Genomic DNA, 23686 nt, shown 5'->3' with positions numbered 1-23686 from the left:
AGCATCAGTAGTGCAGTGGAATCTCATTTTGACATAAGCTGAGTGGATAAAGCTTGTGTTATTCTATATTTTTCTTGGAGGCCGTTTTTAGCTTCTAGTCAAATCTGTCTTGAGTGATCTAATCACAAGTGGACAGCTCTAAGCATCTGGCAGTAAGATGTGTTTCTACATGAGTCTTGAGTGACTATTTGTAAACACTTACATCATTTCCGTTTGCACATAGACTGGAAGTGTGTGTATTAATGTCACTCTCACAGAAATGTGCAATGACTGAAAGTGCGTGGTTTCTGTCTCCTCCAAGAGGAATTGTAAGTAATGACAATTCTGTTGGTGTGTGCACATGACACAAGCCTTCACCCTCAACCCTCCCCCACGCAGGTACTAGTAGTCAAGGAGGACATGGAGGATTAAAAAAACATGAAGGACCCTTCAGATGAGGTAATTAATTAATTAATTAATTTGAGTTTCTGCGTGCCGGACGACACCAATTGTTAGACACAGCCATGTTAAAAAATACAGAGAGAGTAGTGTGGAGCTGATAGTCTTAAAATAAGCCTTGTAACAACTCATTTGGCATCGTTGGACTGTTACGGACGTTTATTATTAAAAAAAACTAACAAACTAAAGCTTTAACTAAAGAGCGCTGCGTAGAGACTGTATGCTGAAATAAGGATGTCTACTGACGGAGCCGAGACCTGTGCAAAAGAGGAAGACGTTATTAAAAACTCAGTATGGTTGGAGCTTCTAATTTAATCTCCAAGGATTGAAGTTTAGTTTTAGTTTTGGTTTAATGTTTGCTTATTGGAGTCGTGATACCCAACATTTCCTTATTTTGCTGCTTTATAATAAAAGCGTTTAAATAACAAAATAATGTGGAACTTTTTTAATAAAGAATTTATAGGAAATGAATCCGTTCCTCAGCCTCAGCTTCTAAAATGCAATCAGCAGACGATGCGACGTAAAAGCAGGAATGTCTGTATAATATCCTACTTGTTTGTAAATTCGGCGCCGTTTTTAGAAACTAAAAATGAGGTTATTGTATACTGGTTGCTGCCTTTTCCAGGCAAACACGGGGCACAGCGCTCCAGACAGAAGAACACACAGCTCTATTGTAATGCAGCCTTTACTCCCATGATGAAGGTTCGTCACTTTGTAACACGTTGTAGTGCTCGTCTAGCTGCTAGCGGGGCACTCCCTCGTACTCTGCTTCTGACTGGGTCTTTTCACTTAGTTTCAGGACAGTTATCTAATGAAGCATTCTCAGTTATTGTTGCAGCATGCAGCTACAGTTTGTTAGCGGTATTAGCTTATTAGTGATGTTAGCAGTGATGTTAGCATGCTAACACAATTGCGCTAAAAATGTGTATTGTTTCAGTATTTAGGTACTTATTATTAAGTGTATATTTGTGCTCTGCTTTGCAGTTTCGCACTTTATTTCATTTATCTCTTAAAATGCAGCACTGCCTTTTAGGGATGCTACATAAGATTAAGCAAGTCCCATCAGTATTGGCTTAAAAGTTGACAATTAAAAAAGTGTGCACCGGATACAATTTGGGATGAAATCGCGATGCACCTTTGTCTAGGTAAAGTCCCATTTATGTATAAATAATTAGTACAGGTCAAATGCCTGTCTTGTAATATGAAATACTGTGACTAATACTTTGTGACCAATAATTTTTGATCTAAATTGAATCCTTCTTTCTAAACTGTTTCGTAAGTGCCTTTTTTCATCTCCACTGCTATCCGTGACCATTTAGATTACTATGGAGGCAGATGTGTGGAGCATGGAGGAGGAAGAGCCACACTAGCTCCCAAATTCCAACAAATCAAATGTTTTGGTGACACGCAACAGAGATGGACAACTTGATAAGACACACAGGAAATATGCGCGGTCGCTATGAAGTGTTATGAATAGGGGTGAATCGTATCTTTTTGGTAGTTTCGTTCTACAGTAGCCTATGTATCTTTCATGTACCGACCGGATTGTTGACAATGCAACAAGATGCATTTCACATCACCTCAGTGATGGAGATGCACATCCTTACTGCCTGTTCCTTTCCTTTTGAGTGAGACGGACGGAGTGTTTGTACGTAACTGAATTGCTGAGCAGTGAAGGCATCACAACAGTTTTTCGAGGAACTCATGAATCAGATATATCAGGGTATCAGGACATACAGAGTATCCTTATTCTTATTCTTTATCTGGTCAGAATGCATAGCTGCTGGGCTAGTGACTGTTGGTTACTTCAGAAACAATTGTTAGCAATGGACACTGGAAGAGGAAGCAGTGTGGTTATGTGGGGATTAGCTCATGAGTAATGGCATCAGCAAGAGAAAGAGGATACAGTTAGGGGAGTTTGACAATGATGTCATATTGAGTGTAAAATGCTACAGAATTTGCTACCTTTTTCTGCAGTAGCAATAACGCAACGACTGGCAACCAACAAACTTTACTTACTACTTCAAAGAACACCACTCTTGTGTTCTGATGCTTTTACCTTGTACATCTCAGAGGTGTGACAAAACATTATATAATCATTTGATTTCTGAGCCAGTCCTAGAGGCAGAAATGTTAACTTTCAAAGAGAAAGAAAGACACCTTATGACCATGTGAACATGTATCAACCTGTATCAATACTGTGATATTAAATGGACCATAGGTCGGCTGTTGCAACCAGGTCTCACTGCAGTTCGGGAAATGGTCACCTTATTTTGATCTATTGATTCGTCAACAGGGACACGATTTTCTTGTTTATTTCGTGGGACGCAACAAGGGAGAAACGGCACACGTGGTAGATGGTGACAACAACGGCCGCCAGGACACGATCCGGGGCCTCTGGGGGACGCAACAACGGGGAAAATGAAACGCCACACGCCGGCAACAACAATGGAATGGATGTGGTTAGGAAAAAAAACAACAGGGAAAGGAAGTGTCACACGGACGAGACGGCAACAACAACGGGACAGTTCTGGGACACGCGGTCCCCAGTCTCCGGGGTGAAAGTCCTGTGTTGTTTGACTCATCCACTCCCCCCCCCCCCCACCACCAAAAACTGCTGCATGTCATCCCCCCTCTCTCGGTTTTCCAGATATGTCTGGCAACCCGGCCTGGTTGTCAAACTGGGCAGTGGACAACAACAGAAAAGATAGTATTTCATCTTAGCATGTTTAATATCTGATGATTCAGGCGTCTGATGATTGGGGTCATTTTTGGTTTTAGTACAGTACTATATTACCTTTTGGACCTTTGAGTAAGGGATCTGAACACCTCATCCATCCAACACCCCTGACTTTGCTTGACATAACGTGACCTTTAAGATAATCACATTCTCATGAAAGTAAGCAACAAGCAACCCAATCCTGGCACTCCCTTCTAATTTTTTATTTGACAAACTTATTCTACTTAAAGTAGAAAATAAGACAATGCTCATCAAAGGCAACAGCAGCCTATATGAGCTTAAACTAACAAAAGTCCAACAAGTAAGACTCAAGTTCAAAGGATCCTAAATCACATTATCACCAAAACAAAGTCTAAAGTTGGACAAAAGAGTAACATTCAAACTCTTTCAAATGAAACATGCTCACACATTCCCATCTGCCTTGTAACGGTCTGATCTGCCTTTTTCATTGGCGGTAGCAACATTCAACCACTTACATTTTCCCATACAAGTTGGATTAAAAGAAACTCCAAACGTCAGCATTTCTGTAACAAAATGGTGAGCACTCTTAGCGTAGTGCAGCTCATTTATTAGAAATCTGATTAGACGAGTCACCCTGAAATCAGGATCTGGTACTTCACAAACTCTGAGAGGATAGTGACCTAAATATTAGTCAGTGAGTAATCACAACTGTTTTTCCTGCTCTGGCTGTTTAACTTTCAACCCCCAACTACCTCTCCCCTCCATGACAGTTCCAACCCCCCCCCCCTGTCTAAACACAGTACAGTTCCTGCACTGTATTTTCACACAGCTACATTATGACAGACCCCTCACACACTCACCCTGCGTCCTGGGGAACAACGCTGGCTTCCATCATATTTCTACAGATTGAGTGGTCGACTGCTCTATGTCACTCTTTCTCTCTCTCAACTCCATTGAAAACCCCGCCTATACTCTGCCCCCCCTTTTTCTTCCTCTTGTTGATCGGAGCAGGACTGAATAAGGAAAAACTAAAAGGCAAGAGGAATATGTGTCTCTATGTCAGCCCGCCCCTCTGTTCCTGCCTCTTACTTCCTGAGCTGATCATTAGGCAGGAAGAGACCAAGCTCTTTGGTCAGACTTCCCCTGCTCTTTTTTTGACATACTCTCTTACAACTTCTGCCTTGTGCATTTATGATTTCAGGTTCTACTGTTGACAGTCCTGGTTAATGTTGTAACTCTTTTTCCATTCCATTTCTTGCCTATTCAAACAGGATTACACACACCTTTAAATCTGAAAAATACAGCCCTGCTCAACTTTTGTATATGTGGATTCTCATTAGGCTCCTCCTTCCATTTCCTTTCCCCCCTCCCCTTTCCTTTAAAGATTTCCAGATGCTCCCCCCGTTCAGACTGTGGAATGTACAACTTTGTGTTTCCCACAAGCTTCACTCTTTTTTCCTCTTCTCACCCTGCCCCCTTTATACCTCCCACGTTTTTACATTCACAATTAAAACCCACTGCTTTTAGTTGTCTTGTCTTCCCACCTCCTATCATGTGTAATGATTTTATTTTTTTAACCTTCTCAATGTTTTACTGTCTTGATCCACTGTTGGAGTTGATATGCTGATGTGCAGTTTTGCACTTGGCTTTTCTACCCTCAGAATCAGGACAAAACTTAAAATATACAACAAAAACCCTCAAAACTAAAGAAAACAAAATCTGAATATTGCCACAAACTATAGTTATTCAGAAACTCACATAAGTTCAATTCTAACAGTTTACAAAAGCATGGTGTAAAGGCTGCTATCTCCCATTGGTTACTTCATATTTGCATTAATTGTGAAGACTACAGATGCTAAGGTGTGTGGACATGCATACGTGGTCAAAGACACACACAAATACAAAGCCATGCATTCACAATGCAGCCAAGTGTGATGACTGTGCAGCTGCTTCCTGTTTGAACATAGATGTTTGAGAGTGCAAACATTGCTGCACACATGAATGTGACCGTTAGGTTTGCCCAGCAGGCAGCAACCACTGGAGGGAGCTGTGGTACAGAGCATTACACACCATCGTCACAGTAGTGGTAGCCATGGTGCTGGACTATTATAGAACAAAGCCCATTACACGCAATGAAACATGGTTGGTGCTGTTCTAGGCAGTGTTGCATCACTAACCATGCCATCAGGAGGGAACTTGGATCATTAAAATATCATAGTGTGGGCACAGTTGTTCACAGAAATGCTCATCTAGACTGGCTCAGAATATAGGTGTAGCTTATAATGGTGCATGCACAACAAATGTGACCCAACCAAAGCCTGACTTCAATAAATAAAGATGTATTAATTGATTTTTCGGGCCACTGGAGGGTTGTGAAAGTAGCTGAAAACCACTGGTGGAATGTAACTAAGTACATTTACTCAAGTGCTGTACTCAAGTAAAAATGTAAGGTACTTGGACTTTACTCAAGTCTTCTCTTTTCACGCCGCTTTTCTAATTCGCTTTTTCTAATTCATCATAATATTTTTAGCTGTCTCCAACCCTGGAGGACACACTTTAGGAGATTTTTTAGGAGACACATATTTCAGAGGCATATTTGAAGGATTTACTCATAATAAAAAATCAGTTATTAAATGAACAATTATTGAAAGAAAAACATTGTCTATGTAATTTTCCCATTACATTCCTCACTTTTTACTCCACTACATTCATCTGACAGCTTTAGTTACTAATTACTTTACAAATTCAGATGTTTTTCCCACAACATCGCTTAGAGCACCTCAGACTAGTTTTGACGAAAGACGGAAATATTCATAAGTGCAGCTTTAACGCTGCATTCATTATTTTTCCTGGCCACGTAGGTGCAGTAGAACAACACCATTGTGACCATTATTATCACATCATGAAGTTGTTATCGTGAACACGTTAAAGGAACACGCCACCGTTTGTTGAAATGGGGCTTAGGCCAACACATTTTTTGTCTTTTAGTCCGGTGCAACACATACAGCGCCACCGCTAGTTAGCTTAGCATAGTGAATGGAATCCTATGTTGCCGGTTAGCATGTTGTGAGTAAAAGTGAGCCAACAAAAAAACAAGAACAACCTAATTACTTCTTGTGGCCTGCGTATTCACAACGAGTACAAATAGCTATACAGATTAAGACTGGACTATTTCCTAGGCAGATGTTGATTTGGGACTATATTTGGTAGAAGCACCGTCCCAAATCATTATCAGCCTAGTGGTGGCACTGCCGGTGTTGCATCGGATTTCACGAATGCATGCACTGAGACAAAAAATGTAAAATGTGTTCCTTTAACATACAGTTGCCTATTGCCAATTCCACCAGCAACATTAGCATTCATTTGGAGTTTTGTTTGCATCCAACCATTTAATACAAGTCCAATGCTGACTCTTCTTTTGAATCTGTTTTGGTCAGAAAATCATCTGTTGCTTTAGCTGGTAACCTGGGACCGGACCCAAATGGAATCTGCAAATTCTAGTTTTTTTCTGCCGAATTTAGCAGACTGTTTTCCTGCTTGGTGTGGAGATGTTCCAACATTCAGAGTTTTGATTTAGTTAGTTAAATTTGTTTAAAATCTGCAAAGAAGTCTGAGTCTGCCTTTCCGTATGAGGAACATTACACACAGTTTTTGGATTCATTTTCAACATTAAAACATGACATACTAAGTAGGACAATATGACCAAATTCTTTCAGCCAGTTAAGCAAGTTTGCTCATCCATAACAGTCATCGCAAAATAGCAGGTATAAAAAGATCAAATGTCCTATGAAACTTTATTATCGTTTCCTTAATGTTCTATATTTCACTCGACATTTTTGTTAGATTGGCGCTCTACTTGGCAAGCTCACTGCACTTACTGTGAAAATGTCATTTGTGTTATTTGTGTCAGCTACAGGCCACCATATGCTGTGCCAGAAACCTACTGTGGTGCTTCTGAATTCATTCCTAGCCAGTACTTTGTCTTTTATCTGCTTTCTGAAGACAGTCACTCTTTTCGGTTTTAGCTGAAATACACACTGAACATTTGGTTTAGCTGATTTATTTGTTTACCAGGAGCTGGCGGTGGGATTCGACTGTCTTTTATTCCTCACTGATGAATAAATGAGGAGCAGTGAATGAGCGGAGCAGCTGCCTCTTCATACAACATGAGGTTTTTTTTCCCTGAGAAGAAAGAAGGAGATAATAAAAGGGAAGCCACATACTGTACCATTTACATACACATATTTAACAAAAACAATTTCACATACAGTACATACGGAAATGTTTTGCGTTAAAAACACAAGTGATTTCCTCTTTTTCAGACTACTGAAGACAATTTCCTTATTACATGCGCTAATGACGTGTATTTTGTAGATTTTTTCTTTTTCAGTAGCATATCTACATTTACACTGAGGACAGAGTGGTGCTCAGATTGCAATTAATACAGAAAATAGACTAAAAGGACATCTAACAGGATGTGCTGGGATAAGCCTGACTTTGTGCCGAATATTAGGACATCTAGAGAAGATTGTGATTGTTTTAAAGAAATTGAAGCCCAAACATGTTTTCACATAGCCCAGAATGATCAGCGGTGTAACCAGAACATACTCCACATTGTTGTGAAGATATGTCTGGCAATGCAAGACCACATTGAGAGTGTCAAGTTTGGGTAGGTTTTGGCACAAAACAACTTTTTGCAGAAATTTTGCAGTTTGGATCATAATGAGAAAGACATGATTTGCATTTGCCCAAATTCCAGATGGCCAGTCTGTCACTGCCCATGACGATTGGGATTCTTTAAAAGAAATACCAATAAACCAGAGCAGGTTTTTTCCCAAAATGCTGTGTGGACTAGCCAGACCTTCCTCCGCAGCGCTGTGGAGGAAGATCTGACAAAGCGAGACTAACATTAAAGCAAAAAGCGCAATTTCTTGTTTTATGTACATTAATGTATATAACTGCTCCCATTATGATGTCCTGGAAGCTTTTTGTCAGCAGCACACAGCCTATACAGATTCATGTCTATGACATTTTATACAAAACAATAAATGTGTTGAAATGTCGTTTTCGTGTTGACCATATTTTGCCTACCACTTCAATAGAAAAAACCTGCACAGTTATTAATATTGTCTCTCTTTAAACCTAAAAGTTATCTAAATTATTTAACAACTTTGGGTTTTTGTGACACGATGATTTGGGGTGGGAATCACCAGAGGCTTCACAATAAGATATCATCACAATTGTTATGTCACAATACAATATTATTGCAATATATTGCAATTTATTATCTTTTTACAACTTCAAATTTTTCCCAATTTCAAATTATGTCCCCAAAAAGGAAACTTTGTCAGCTCACAGCTGTTGGTCTGATCAAACACAACATGCTCAGCTGTCAGTGTGGACATAAAAAATCCAGCCACAGACTTTCAGACTAACTCACTGTTTTTCTTTCAGACAGTGTATTTTCTACAATGTTGATTGAGATCCATTTCCCCTGCTCTGCTTGTGTCTCTCTGTCTAGCCTGTCTGTCTTACCTTTCCAACACACACATGAATTCACACACACATACTTGCATGCACATACACGCACGCACACACAAGCGCACACACGAGCACACGCACACACAGAGTGAACACCACTTGAGCTCTCATAGCAAACAGGCATAATAAAGGGGAGTCTGAGTCATTCTTTGTCTCTGTCAATCACAAAGAATAACAATGAAGAGACTGGCCCAATTTTAAGACCGATGTACAGCTCCAGAAACCCTGGAGTTCCAGACATTTATTCTTTTTTTCCCCCTTTCCGTGTGTGCCTGATTGTGTGTAAGAAGTCAAGACAGCCAAAATCACCATGAACCTCGAAATGTTATTTTTGCCCGCCTTCACTGTGAAGCGATTGCTGCAACACGCGGCCGGCGCTGATGCTACCCGCCCGGTAGGAACGCGTTATCATGAGGTGGACGGGTGCACTCTTTGCCTGCCAAGACAGCTGAATAGCAAAGGATTATTTAAAGCAGGATTGTGACTCTGTGATTGGCCCTTGTGATGTGGTATGATTCTGATTGGTTAAGCAGGCAGGTGAATACCTCCACCAGCTGATTCTGTTTAGGAAGAGAGCATTGATTAAATTAGGTATTCCTGAAAGAATTTACGCTGAGCTACATTTCAATCAGGAGACACTAGACATGTGACAATTATACGCGTCAAAGTATATTTATTAAGATGACACCTGAACTTCTTAGCCGTGCGCCGATTACGCTGAGCTACATAACATGGGCGCCGAAGTAAAATAGCTGCACTATGCTGCTATACGCAATGCTTACACACATGATGTGTTGCAATAAAGTCTTTGTGTAGACCACATTTTGCCTACCAGTGCAATGGACCTTTTTCACAGCAGACATTTGGACTGGTCATAGTAAGAAAAGCATAGCTGGAATTGAAGCATGGATAGTTTTGACACAAAATAAATCCCAGAAAAAGTGATTTTTTTTTCATCATATGGGCACTTTAAATAATTTCACATGTACTGCTGTATTCTAAAGACAATGTATTTCATGCAACATGCAAGGCTTTTATGTCCTATTTTGGATTAGACATCTTTTATTCATACGGGAGGGTTTATGTAGTATATGATTTCTTTGTTAAGTGTGTTTCTTTTACATTGTTTAATGTCTGAGTCTATTCCCTGTATCGATTTCTGTCCATATGTTTAGTTTTTTGTTCTGGTGTGTGTTGTTTTGCCCTTGAAAATCAAGAAAAATAGGCTATCTATGTTAAAAATAAATTTTTCATAAATGTTTATGTAGAAACAAAGAATTACTCAACAAATATACTATATCTAAATCTGATTTTATCTGTCTGATTAATCCAGTATTGTTTGGGTTTTCATTTTGGAAGTTTCTATTTTTCTACAGTTCCAGATTTAAATCAGAAATGTCTAAATGTCGTCTTCTATTATCGACATGAATACATTTACAGGACTGTGTAGCCTTGGCAGAGGTGTGCAGTCTCCTACTGTATGCTGCTATGTTTCAAGGGATTGACAAAAGATCAATTTATCAATGTGTCAATCAAACAAGGTGCAGCATGGTGACACCTACTTCCTTGGATTTGTTTCATTTTTGTTTCTGTTTTCCGTTTTTTTTTTCTTTCCCAAACATGGTGACTGCTGTTTAGGCAAACTACTCTGTTCTTCCTTTTCTGGTTATTCTAAACCAAACAGAGGACAGTGTTTGGTACAGAAAATGTAAAAACAAGCTGTTATGTCATTTAGATATATATGAGCAAAATAATTTACATTATGAGACTGCTGATCATTATATTATGAACCGGTAACATCTCTTACTGTAATGATAATAAAATAAAGCTTGCTTTTCCACACTGCTCTCTTTGATCAAATGATGTTGCTGATGACAACGCTTTTAAATTGCACTACAGTATGCGAATACCCATTGTTGCTTTTTCTTTCTCGGGCTCTCTCACTCTACCTGCCGCCTCCACAGTGATGCGTGTTGCATTAGCGCTGAGGTGAAGAGTGGGAGGAATAGGGCAAACTGAGAGGGCTACAAGAGGGATGGAGAGAGCCAGAGAAGACAAGAGTGTGTGGGAGACTGAAAATGGATATGTGGGATGATAGATAGATAGATAGATAGATAGATAGATAGATAGATAGATAGATAGATAGATAGATAGACAGATGGATGGATGGATGGATGGATAGACCTCCTTTATGTTCCTCTTCTCTATTACCTTGTTTCTAAAATGTCTATGGTTGATTTCCCAAGTGAATTCAGTCAGGTCAAACTAAATGTAGAAAGGAGTGAGAGAAGTTGGAGACAGAAAGATAGCAATACATACAGATGGAGAGAGATGAGAAAGAGAGATGAGATGGAGGAAGAGAGATGAGATGGAGGAAGAGAGAAAGGGGAAGCAGCTGGAGAGGAGAAGTTGGTCTCTTTGCAGCTCCAAAGCTCTTAAAGCCCCGAAGCTGTGTGGAGTGTAAATGGGAGGGAAGAGAGAGAGAAAGATAGATAGATAGAGGAAGAGAAGGAGAGAGCGAGAGGTAGAGGGAGGCTGGATGAGGAAAAGAAAAGCTAGAAGGGAGGGAGAAGGAAAGGGAGAGGAGGAGGGTTTGCGTTGGTGTGTTGGTTGGCAGAGAGAGTGCTTGTCAAAAAAATCTTCTTCTGACAGAAGGCATGATTCACAGCAGAGAGAGAGGGAGAGGGGGAGACAAGCGTCAGAAAAAGCAAAAAACGGCAGCGATAAAGAGAGAGGGAGAGAGAAAAACGACAGGGGCAGAGATGCCGGTAAGAAAAACAAATGAGGATGCTTATTTGAGGCAGAATGACAAGACATTTACAGGATGGGACGGAGATCGACGGACTGGATTGACTGATGCCTTTTAATGACTGTGACCATGTTGATAAGGTTCTGGCTTTTCTATTGATTGGGGGGGGGGGGGGGAATAGAGCAGGTGGCAGCAGCGGTGATGACAGAGAGAGAGAGAGAGGGAGAGGAGAGAGGATGCTTAAGAATGAAGGGACACTGAAAAGAAAGGGGAAAAGATAGGGAGACTGGGAATGATTCTCAATTATCAATAGGCTCCTTTGATGGAGTACCAACTAATTTGGCGTCACTAATGCATGCAAATTAGACAGATCTGACTTTTTGGTGTGACATTTGAGATGGATGTCAGCATGGATATTCCAGGACTACTCTGGAAAGCTTTCTAAAGATGTTTTTAGATAATTCAATGTCAATCTGTTTTTTTCTTTATGTGAGAAAAATAAGTCTGAATGGAGTTTTCAAACCAGTAAATTATTATTCATTCCTCTTTTAACTTTGATTCCCCTCTGAACTGGTTCAAGTGTGGTGAAACCAGTCAGTGTCGTCTTGAGGTTGCCAGATCTCAGTATGCGTGGTTGATGACTTGCCTCTGTGGTCACACTGTGTTTTAAATGCCATTTTCTTGTTTCCTTGAGCTAATTTTTGAGCTAATCATCATACTAAGTACTGCTGTTATGCACAAAGATGGAGATGGAGTTAGCGGGCTAACTGCTGTAGATGAACCAGTTTGGTACATTTAAAGCAGGACATCAAATCAAATTTTCACCAAAGAAAATTGAAGAAGGGAATACCTTTGAAGGACTATTGACGTCATCTTGACATTATTTTTGACACCAAATTTGCATTGGGCTTTAAGGCTGCTTGGGTCAGGCTGTTGCATCTTTCCCACTTTAAAATGGTTGCTGAGTGGCCTGTTGTTGTGTTGGATATGGACAGTTTTTTCACCATTTAGATAGAAAACTACTGGTATTATGTCTTAAGATATAACTTCTACAAATTGACAAAAGGGATTTGCCAACAAAGGCTTCAGTATTTTGCTTGGTCTTAAGCTCATCTTGAGAAGGAAAAGTTCTACGTAAAGTACATTTGAGTGTATACATTTAAAATTTCGAGATGAAATGGTTTTCTACTTTTACTACCTTATATGGGTCAAGCTCCTAACAACTCCTGGGTGGATCCTACAAGTCCATTGCAACCATTGCAATTCCATTGCAACCAAATTGTGTCTTTTGTTAGAACCCCACATTTCAAGTTTGTCACCCTAGCTTTCTATGTCCCGCCCAATCTGATATAACTCTGATGACATCATCAGGGTTATTTTCTCAGAGAAGTTAATTTAGAGCCACAGAGGACATTATAGACTACTGTACAACTGATTTCACAAGTTGAGTTTTACTTCTGTGAGACGTAAACTGAGCTTTGTCTATAAAATTGGTGAAGTGGACCTTTAATTGGATATTTCAGTGATTTTTAACTCATTTTATACTGAATATTTTAATGTCCACTCACTTAAATATTTATGGAAAGACTTTTTTAAAGCGGCCTTCCTTTCAAATCTTTTGTTTTTTGCTTTGTTTTCCACAGACAGACGATGGTAATCAACAAATTCTGTCAGAATGAAAGGAGAAGATTTGTGTTCAGCCTTTCTGTCGCTTTGTGTCTGACTGACTAATGCTCCACTGGAAAAAGACTTCATTGGCTCTGAACAGACAGCCAGAACAATGAACACCTAAAATGAAAACAAATGCGGACATGTTGGGAAGAGCGTGGGAGAGAAGATGAGCGAAGAGCAGTAAACCTTTGGATGTAAAAACTGGACATATTTTGTCTTATATTTTCATGTTTTTCTTCTAAATCTGGTTGGAGTATTATCTTGTTTACATTGTTTTTATGTCATGAAACTTTTGACAAGCAGTTTTTTTGCAGCACTGCCATACTTTGATCAAAATGTAGTCCTGTCAACAAATATGCTTCAGTATTTTACCATAAAAGAAAAAGCATTTCTCTTTTGCCATGGCCCTCTCAAAACCAGCTGCCATGCATCTTGCACATATTGAAATTTATTTTGCAAGCTACATTTTTCAGAATTAGTAAAATTAACAAATTCACAATTCACTCTTCAAATTTCAACCGTGCCTCCCACCGGTCCCTCCCACCGTCAGCCATCCGACCAATCATGGGTAAGCCTCTTAGCCGTCCCGGGTGTTTCAGGAAGAGCTCCTGCTGCCTGGAGAAACATGGAGCTGGGGATGGGGGATTGGGAGGGAGGGCTGGGGGAGTGGAAGGGGGATACGGAGACGGCTACATTCCCCAACGATCCATATACGATACCATGTGCATCAATCAACAGATTGACAGCCATCACCATCACCCTGGAGGGTCCGTTAGGCGAGACGGTGGATGTGAGGGGAGTTTTAGCTACTCTGCAAGCGGCTCCCTAAGGGTAAGCAGGTCTCCAGCTGACATGTTCGATTCACAGCCCCGCTCTCTAACTCCGAACCCCTCGTTTGTTCGACGACTGGATGAAAGAGCCATCTTTGATTCATTGAAGCTTGGCGGTCAGGATGTGGATGGTGGTGGCTGCCACTCGCCAGGATGTATCAACAGATCAGTTTCTCCCTCTGTGTCATCATTCTCGGCACCAGGAGTGTCCTCCTCCTCATCCAAGAAACACCACCATCCCCACCACCATCAACATGGAGACAGTACAAAGAGCAGAGATGGCCGACATTCCTGGAAAGTCTTTACACCTCCAAAACACCTGGAGTGTCTGGAGCTTACTACAGCCGAAATGATGGACAGAGGAGGGGGATATCTGAACCCAGGACACTACCCTCACCCTGGGGGCCAGTCCTCCTCTCTTACCTCCCCCCTCATTTCCCCATTCTCCGGCTCACCTCTTTCCTCGGGTTACCATACTCCGGTTTTTTTCTCCCCTGCCAAGCCTCGCCCCAGTCAGTCTCAGAGTTTGCGATGTTCCCCTCCCCAGGTCATCCAGCCAAGGCATTACTCCCAAACCCAGAGTCTCAGGCTGTCACCACCCCAGGAGCTTAGACGATCTCCCTACCGTGCCCCACTGGTCCAACTGTCTGCTCATGACCTCGAGCAGGAAATGAGGGACAGAGGAGGAGGATGGGGCCGGAGTGAGCGAGAAAGAGAGTGGGAGAGAGAGAGGGAAAGGGAGATGGAGCGAGGGTGGGCCCAGCGAGAGTGGGAAAGAGAAAGGGAGAGGGGGAGGCTGGAGAGGGAGAAGGCGAGAGAAAGGGAGAGGAGGGAAACAACTTTTGGCACCTTTGGGTATGGTCGACCAGTACCTCTGCGTTCAGACAGAGACTCTGTGTTTTTAGAGCACGACCAGGTTCTAGACACAACACCCCTATTGCTCCCTCACCCCTCCCCCTCCCCCAATGCTGCCCCCAGAATGGGCACTGGCGCAGTGGGTAGGAATAGAGCCGGGTCAAAGGTTGGCCCTGAAAGTATAGGTGGTGGTGGTATGGTGTCAAAGTTTGACAATGGGAGTGTGGGTTTGGTGTTAGTTGACAGCAAATCTGGGTGTGGGCAGAGGATAGTAGGTGAAGTAGGAGTTGGAAACATGTCAGAGGCTGAAATCAGAGCTGGAATACAAGAACACCACAGAGCTGAAAGTTGGAACAAATATGATAACGGATCCAGGGCTAGCAGTAAAAATGGGTCAGAAATAAGAATGGGTTCCCAAGTGAAAACACGACCAGGTGGACGGGATCTGGAAGGAAAAGTGCAGTCTGGGGTGGAGATAGAAAATGTGGCTCGAGCTGTGAACAAGGAGGGACACAGGGGAACAACAAGGAGTGGAGAAAAAACTGGAAGGGGTGTGGCTAAACCAGAACCTTCTGCTGAGACTATTCCGTCAACTGTGACTGACATTAATAACAGGATTGAGCCTGGAGATAAAGTTGAGACTGGAGCTGGACCTGGTCTGGAGATGAAGCCAGAGATTGAGGCAGGGCTTGAGGCCAAAGCTATTTTAAGGCAGGTGGAGAACAGGACTGGAACAGAAGCTGGAGGTGTAGCTAAAGTTAACAATGAGGTTGGTTCGCCAGAAGAGTCCAGGGTAGAAACTAAAGAGACAGAAGTTAAAATTGCTCCTACATCTGAGCCTGAAGCATTACTAGAGGCTGAGGTTAGTAATGAGACAGGGACTAAAAGTAACATTGAGACCGGGGCCGTCCGTGAAATCCAGAACAGCAACAAGGCTACAGACAAAGCTCACATAAGTGTTGAGGCTGGGGATAAAACTGACACTTCCCCGGCAGATCAGACTGAGAAAAAACCTTTGGACAATAATAAAATTAAATCTAGCCATGTAGAGAAAGGTTCCAGGTCCCACAAGTCCAAATCATCCAAGTCAAGCTCTAGGACCCGACCTGGAACGGCCACAGGGCTCCGACCAGGAGTGGTCAGCCCTCACCTAAGCAGAGGATTTGGAGACCTTGAGTCAACAGACCTTAAGTCTGATGGCATTGAGTCCACCTGGCCCCGCCGAATCATGGTCAGAAAGAGGACTGTTCGGCAGGGTGGGGCACTCCACAACCTCCCTATTCTCCCCCCACTCCCCTCTGTCCTCTCAGCGCTGGAGAAGAGGCGCCCACTTGCCCAACTCCACCCCCGTCCATGCCACTTCTCAGAGAACCCACTAACAACCATTATAAATGCTGCAAGTATTGTGGGACGATGCTCACTTAAAGAGCCCTCCCATCTAGAACTAGGACCGGGGGCCAGTTTGGTAGGTAGGGCTTCCCTGAAGGAGCAGAACCTGGAGCAGTGGAGGGTCTGCAGAGAGCAAGAGGAACCCAGGAGAACCAGGAGCAAGGAGAAACAAGCAGAGCAGAGTAAGGAGAAGACTGAGATCGAGGAGAGGAAGGGGAAGGGGAAAGGGAAAGGGAAAGGGAAGGGGAAGGAAGAGAAGCGACACACGGCAAGGACTGAAGAGAAAGACAAAAGGGAGGAGAAAGTGGGAAAGGAGAAAGAGATGGTTAATGTCCTAGAGGGGCTGGTAGAGGAAACCAAACAAGAAAAGTCAGAGAGAAGGGTTAAGGGGAAAGTGGAAGAGGAGGGAAACATAAAGGAAGATTTAGAAAAGGAAACAGATATAGAAATAATGTTTGAAAAGGTTGAGGATAGAGAAATGCAAATTAAGGATGGAATACAAGAGCGGCATCGACAAGAGTTGGAAGAGGTGATGGCTAAATCAAAGAAAGAAGAAGTTGAGGTGGAGGGAGGAGAAGGAGGCACATTTGGAGATGAAGAGGGGATAGAGAGTTGGGACGTTGTCCTTGACATGGTCAACACATTGTGGGAGGATGGCTGGGAGAAAGGGGGAGTAGGAGGAAGTGGTGATACAGATTCCTTTTCTGGCTCCCTTCAACGTTGGCCTCTTCTCCGGCCCCCAATTGGCTTTGGGGGCTCCCATCCCCCCTCCTCGGCGGCCTCGGAGCTCAGCCTGACGGAGTTGGAAAGGAGAGCCAGGGAGCTGGACTCGGACCTGGAGCACCTTGACCTGTCTCAGCCCCAAAGGGACACCCAGGATTTATACCAATCACTGCTGGAGCCACAGAGGGAACGAACGGACATGTACCAAACACACCCTGGGCCGCAGAGAGAGAAAGTTGCTCTCTTGACAGGTATTAGTTGGATTTTGTGTATGTTTGTTTTCATTCTTTCCATATTTCATTCAAGTGCCTGCAATAATACACTGAATTTCTACAAGTTACGAGGACTGAACCCTGGGGTACACCCTTTATCACATTAAGAGAGCTAGAGGTGGTGCCTTCTGCCTGGACACACTGTGATCTGTTACTCCACAATGTGCTGGACGTGGGGAGGGGAGTTTTTTTTCCATTAAGGGGATATTAAGTCTTAAAGAAAAGTTTGCCATTTGCTTTTCCTACCTCAGCTCTACACATTTCCACCATATCTAAATTAGAATTTGTTGTCACTTTTCTATTCCTGCAGAAAAGCCTCAGCTAAAAAACAGCTACTGGGCAAACTGCTCTACTGGCTGTTATCAAATATCCTAAGGCTTGAACAGGAGGGTAATGAACGGTATAATGTTTTAATTCACCATGTATCATGGTTAATTGTTTTAAAACTATGCACTATTTACCAGGAATGGGGAACAGATCCCAGGTCAGTTTGGAGCTCAGCGCTAAGGCCTCACCAGCTACAGACACAGACAGACCTCCTGTTGATTGGTCAACCAAATCTGCTGGGACTTCCACTGTTGGCAATAGGTAAGTAGGTAGGTAAGTAAGATGGTCTGTATTCAATATTTTTAGAATTTGGACCATGTGGATTTGGCAGGTTGAAATGGTGCTGTTCAACACATGCAATTTTGGGGGCTGTTGCCAACAAGACTTATAATAAAACATGTATGGCTTTATTCAGCTTAATATCTCTGTACCTAATCATTTTATCAATATATCTTAAAAGTTAGCTTTCTGTGTTTCCCTTTTTTTGCAGTATTAAACTTCAGTAGTTATATTTGTTCTGGGTAACATTTGTGGTCTGGAACATTTCCAAGCTTTAAATTTAGAGGCATTAAATATCAAAATGCTCTGTGGGGCTGACAGACAAAAACAAATCAATGGCCTTGATCTGAAATCGTAAGTTACATCAAATTTGATGGCATCTGTGGTGAGCAGTAATTGGTAGAGAGAGAAAGAATTAGAAGGCATTGGAGCCACATGAGGATGTGGTCAATTGACTGCTTTGTATTTTTTCTAGCTCTACTAAGGAGGACAGCTCTCCAGACTCCAACCTTACGCTGGAATCCGACTCCAGTGGCGTCTTCCTGTCCTTATCCAATCAGAGCCAGGAGGAAGCCGGTTCAGACAGCGACCAGCCAATCAGTGGCTCTGACCTAGGCAGTAGCAGCACGTCACTGGAGAAAGACGGGGACGATGTAGGGTTAAAGGAATGGGGGAGGGAGGAGAGTGCAGAGCTACAGTGGTGCTACCCATCACTCCTCGACACTTCCTTGCATGAAGACAAAGAAGGAGATAGCGGAAGAGAGAAAGCAGGGCAAGGAAAGAGGGTGAGAGATGAAGAGAGAGGGAAAGATGAGAATGGAAGGTGGGTTGGTAAGATAGGTTCTGTTTCAATCACTAAGACCCCACTTGACCACGCAGACAGGGAGGGCCCCACGTCTTTAAATGCCCCACAAAAGGAAGAGATACCACCCAGGAAAAAAGTGACCATCATGGGAAGTGACTTTCCTCTTCCTCTGTCTCCCTCAAAACAACCAATCAAACACCTTCTGGATCCAAATCAGAAGCCAATCAGAAGCTCAGGCCTGGACTGTGGTGACTTAGATCCCTTTGTCCAATCGGACAGCTTTGTTTACCTTGCCGTGTCTGCAAGACCTGCCTCCCAGTGTGAAGTCACCACATTGACAGAAGTTCCCACCCAAGATATAAAACAAGACAGTGTTCAGCAACATCCAGATAGCATGAAAACCAACTTGGACCTATCAAATAAAGAATGGATCGCCAAGCCAACTCATTTTGCCCCACAAAAACCAGAGGAAGGAGACTTTCTGTGCACTGACAGCTTTGTCTACCTGGCCGCTCCAGCATGCCACCTACTGGGTCCTGCAGGAACCGCACCCTACAGCGGAAGGTATGCATATTTTTTGTGTTCGCTGAAGCTGTAATGTTCGCCATTCTCTGTAATTCAGAGAGGGGGTGGAGGAAAAACGAATACAGCATTTCAAAGCAATTTTGTTCATTTTGCTCCATTCATCCATCCAGTTTCTGCTCCACTTTTCCTGATCCTTGTTGCCTTAATAAGTCAGCTAAGTAAGGTAGCCCAGACATCTTTCTCCCTATGCCATCCAGCTCTCCCTGAGGGATACCGAAAAGGTTCCAGACCAGATGGGATCTGTGATCCCTCGAGTGTGTCTTATGTAGGGCTGGGAGATATGGAAAAAAATCTGATATCACGATCTTCTTGACAAAATAAATATCGATATTACAACAATATCATGGGGCTGACAATTGGTGCTTTCACAAAATATTTTCACAATGAGATTTTCTATAAACAATCTTAGTAATGTGGACATATTGACTAAGTGGGTAAAGACAAATAATAGAACAGCTGGTAAGTTCAGAAAATTACATCACTTTACTTTAAAACCAGGAAGAGACAACACTTATGCCATATTTTACGATGTTACAATATCCAAAGTCTAAGACAATATTGTCTCCAGGTGTCTTAGCTTTCTCCTCTTGCTTTGTTTCCATTTGGGGAATGCCTGTCCGAAGTCCCTGTCTACAAGGATTTCAATTCCCACCTTAGGTTAGGCATGTGGAATCCGAGTGGCCCATGTTGAAGAAGAAGTTGTTTTGAAGTATGGATTAGGGGACTCCTAAACTATCTCAGGAAGGGTAGACAGGGCTTAGCTAAGGCTATTTTGAGCCGGGGAAGAGAACTACTGACCAGGACTTGGGACACTTTGAGGAACTCCCTAACCTGAATACAATAGTTTACTATTAAACATTCTGTGATGTCATATTGAGCCAATTTTCTGGAATTCCATTTCCATGCAAAAGCATGCTTTGACTCACAACCATAACTCATCTAATTTCCATTATAAACTCATTGTAGAGTGTTTTTAAATTGCCCGCACAAGTCAGCACTAATACTATTTAAGTCTTTGTCATTTTAACAACAGAAAAAATTGCTTGTGTTAGAATTTAAATTTTCCGCAGAATTTTTAAAGCAGTGTTTTAGTAAAAGGTAGTAACACCTGCTCATCAGACACACATCAGTGTTTTGTCCAAGGACACTTTGATATGTAGACTGTAGGGGTCGGGGATTTTCTGAATGGTAGACGACCGCTCTGGTCACTTTGGTTCAACTTTGGTCAATGCAATTCAACATGAATGTAGTTTAATATTTTACTCTTTTTATTGTGTTTGTTGTGCTTTTTCAGGGAGTCAGACTCAGAGAGTTCCGGATCTGGCCCTGTTGATATGTCACTACTGGGCTGTGGCTCAGTAGCAGGGGATAGTGACTGGGACTCAGACCTGTCCGACTCCGATCCCAGTCGCTCCTCCAGAATATCTGCTGCTGGGAATAAATCTGCCGGCGTATCACGGCCCAAGCGGCTGCCTGCTGAACCAGGCTGGGACATGTTCGGAGAAACCACCGAACCTGAAGTGCTAAGCGAGCTCTTTACAGAACAGGACAAAAACAACAATGGCATGGCAAGGAAGGTTACCGGGGTCACCACCAGCATGGAAGATACACCAGCTATTCCCATGGCAAGTCAGCACGTCACTGCGCCAGTGAAACGGGTAGAATCAGTAGATCAGTCGTCAACAACAAAGAAGGTGACATGGCAGTTTAAACCAGCCCAGAGGTCAGTCTGCACAGGAAGCAGGAAGGATAAAGAGAAGGAAGGGACATCATCATTGGTAAGGTTCACAGAACTTGAAGGAGGTGATTCCCATAGAACCTCCCCTTCATCTTCATCGTCTTCATCATCGTCACCATCGTCATCGTCTTCTGGTTGATTTGCGAAGGAAATGTTTTTTGTTCAATTGGTTGAGAGGAGGTTTTATGGCTGAAGCTGGGTTTTGTTTTCCTGGCTGGAACAACTACATATTCTTTTGGCTGTGAATTTTTTATTTTGCATCTAGCTGCTGCCATTGCCTTCTTGTGACCTTCTAAAGGCTGCATAAAAGACTAGTTAATTGTTTCATTTTCTTGGACTACTCTACACAATATAATATTTAATCAGTTAAAGTTTGAGATAGTGTGAGTCTCAGGCTAAACAGAAACCTTTAGGTTGAGATGGTGTGGAAATATTGCCACTGATAGAACACGTAGGTACGATACGCATAGTGTTATTCCTAATGGATTATTCAACAGTCAGGCTTGATTTATTAGTTATACATTATTCTATCTCTGAAAAAGAAATATAAATAGTACTGTTTTTTTTTTTTATTTTATTGAATGTACTGTAAAGGATATACACAACTACAAGTGAAAACTAAATTCACATATGAGGCATTCCCAGTGGTTTGGCTTGCTCACCTGTATTTACACATTATTACAGTGTTGGAATTTAGTTACAATAACACATACAAATGATAACAGTTGGAGAAAAGAATTTCTGTCAGACTCTGCCATTGTGTTATCTTGTTTATAAAGATCTAACAATGTAAATGTGTCTCAGGTCTTATACCAAATTACACTTCCTTCCACTATGTAATGCCTCACTCCAACACCTGCCCTTACTACTTCATGTATATGCTTTTAAAACTGACTTGTAGAAACTTTACAGTGTACAATGTATTTTATAATCACATCCAACTTTACAGTGTATTAAACAGTGTGTCAATAATATATTTTGAAACATTAAAATAATTATAGAGCGATATATATATATATATATATATATATATATATATATATATATATATATATATATATATATAACAAATAATACATATATATATAAACAAATAATAGAAGGATTTAGTTATAACGTTTAATTTAAATGTTTTATTTATAAATTAAATTGAAATTGTCAATGTTAAAATTGGACAATATGCTTACAAATTCATGCTATATTCTATGTTTCAGATGTGGAAAGTGTTGCCTGAGTGATGTGTGTAATAATGGCTGAGTTTAATTTTATTTATACAACCAAATACTAATTGTAAATGCAGTCTTACACTAATTTAGAGGTTCTATGTGTAACAATTTCAAACATCAATTCATTATCAGGTAGCTCGGTATAATGTATACACACTGAAATAAACAACGAGACATGATAGATAGCCTTTGTCTCACACCAGTTCTAGTTTTAGTGCTAGGAACTTAATTTCCAGTAATCCCCTTTCTTTCCTGTTTCTCCACGCCTCTGTGGCATCTTGGGCTTTACTGAAGAGGGTAGACATGTTGGAGATGATTTGCCTCTCACTCCCCTCCACCAATTAAGAGAACATTTTACAGTCTTAGCTTTTTTGCATAGAAAGTGAAGCAATCCAGAAGATTTTCATTCAAATCCATGTCAGTGGTACCCTGGAAATCCAGAGTTCTCACAAGAGCACAATTTCAAATTGCTCAGCAAGTTACTCTGGCATCGAGTAATGCTGCTCATTAACTATGCCCTTGTAGCCGAGCTGCACCAATCACATTGTTGTATCTGATTTAGGCGCGGCCAGAGGTGAGCTAAACCCATGATGACAGTTTAATCTACCGGTTAGCTCCACTGGTAGCTAAGCGCATGGGGCTCTGGATACGTCAACCCGTGTGTTGTTGTTGTTGTGATTGGTCGTAGTGTTATCCAATCGCGTGCAGTGATTTCAATTGCACGCCTGGTGCCGCCCCTGGAGATGGGCGACTTTCATCACTCAATGCCAGATAATCTTTGAGATTTCGCTCTGGATTTCTGTGCTATGTCAGTGGCACACAATGTAAAATGCAGTGTGGAGAATGGTAGAGCTGCCAATCATCCCAGCAGTGATTCCGTTGTTGACTAATTATACTAATGTTTCAAAATGAATGTGGTAATCATTTACTGATGTGAACAACTACACATGTAGCACCTTTAAAAGAGAGCACAGTGCTAGCAGATTTATCCTATCACATATGTGACAAAGGAAACGCGTAAGCTTGACAAATCATTGTCACTTAGTCAATAATAATTACCTTTACAATACAATGTGGATATGAAAGGATGTGTGGGAAGTTACGTCCTGGCAGGCAAATGTTTCCTCAGCAGGTGCACTCATGCATTTTTAAATATGCACTTGAATTTCAAATTGGGCAGTGGGAGGAACTGTTTGAATTATGACAAACTCCACGGCAAGTAAATTTGTTTTTGTGTTATCAGTGTTGAACGTCAAGGTAATGGCACTCAATTTTGAAAGGTGAATCTATTGTGGGGATGATGCAGCCATATTATTTTGATTTGACTGCGACTGATGCCGTAACACTGGTGTTTTTTGGTTTTCGTTTTTTTCTGCAAACTGAGAACTGTTGCATTGTTCATCTTTAACTGCTATTGTGGACATTGAAATGTGCCGCCAGTCCCTATTCTTAATGATGTTGCTCTGTGCAAACCAACAGGATTTAGTCGAAGTCTAAATGCACTTGTCTGGTTTAGTGATAGATTTATTATTTATTGTTTTATATTTTTCTCTTAAA

The 23686-nt window shown here is 41.7% G+C and overlaps 1 protein-coding gene across 2 annotated transcripts; it reads left to right on the top strand.

Annotated features, from left to right (window-relative positions):
- Positions 1-10782: 10782 nt before the first annotated feature.
- LOC117935464 lies at positions 10783-21921 on the top strand. Of its 2 annotated transcripts, none has more exons than XM_034857655.1 (6): positions 10783-11448; positions 13073-16383; positions 16414-17148; positions 17634-17757; positions 18251-19144; positions 20460-21921. In XM_034857655.1, exons 2-6 carry the CDS (start codon positions 13665-13667, stop codon positions 21040-21042), a joined length of 5055 nt encoding a protein of 1684 aa, XP_034713546.1. In that variant the 5' UTR covers positions 10783-11448; positions 13073-13664; the 3' UTR covers positions 21043-21921. The 2 variants fall into 2 exon arrangements, with proteins under 2 accessions (XP_034713546.1, XP_034713544.1); XM_034857653.1 differs by having other exon boundaries at positions 10783-11569.
- Positions 21922-23686: the final 1765 nt, after the last annotated feature.

This window comes from Etheostoma cragini, chromosome 20 (assembly GCF_013103735.1).
Source record: "Etheostoma cragini isolate CJK2018 chromosome 20, CSU_Ecrag_1.0, whole genome shotgun sequence".
In the NCBI taxonomy this organism is placed as follows: Eukaryota; Metazoa; Chordata; class Actinopteri; order Perciformes; family Percidae; genus Etheostoma; species Etheostoma cragini.
Note: the sequence above shows the minus strand (reverse complement) of the source record. Positions and strands in the feature narration are given on the sequence as shown.

Coding starts and splice junctions, on each gene's coding strand:
- LOC117935464 (XM_034857655.1), top strand. CDS start 13,665: ATGGGTAAGCCTCTTAGCCGTCCCGGGTGTTTCAGGAAGAGCTCCTGC. Junction 17,149..17,633: donor GAAAGTTGCTCTCTTGACAG/GTATTAGTTGGA, acceptor ACTATTTACCAG/GAATGGGGAACAGATCCCAG. Junction 17,758..18,250: donor ACTTCCACTGTTGGCAATAG/GTAAGTAGGTAG, acceptor TATTTTTTCTAG/CTCTACTAAGGAGGACAGCT.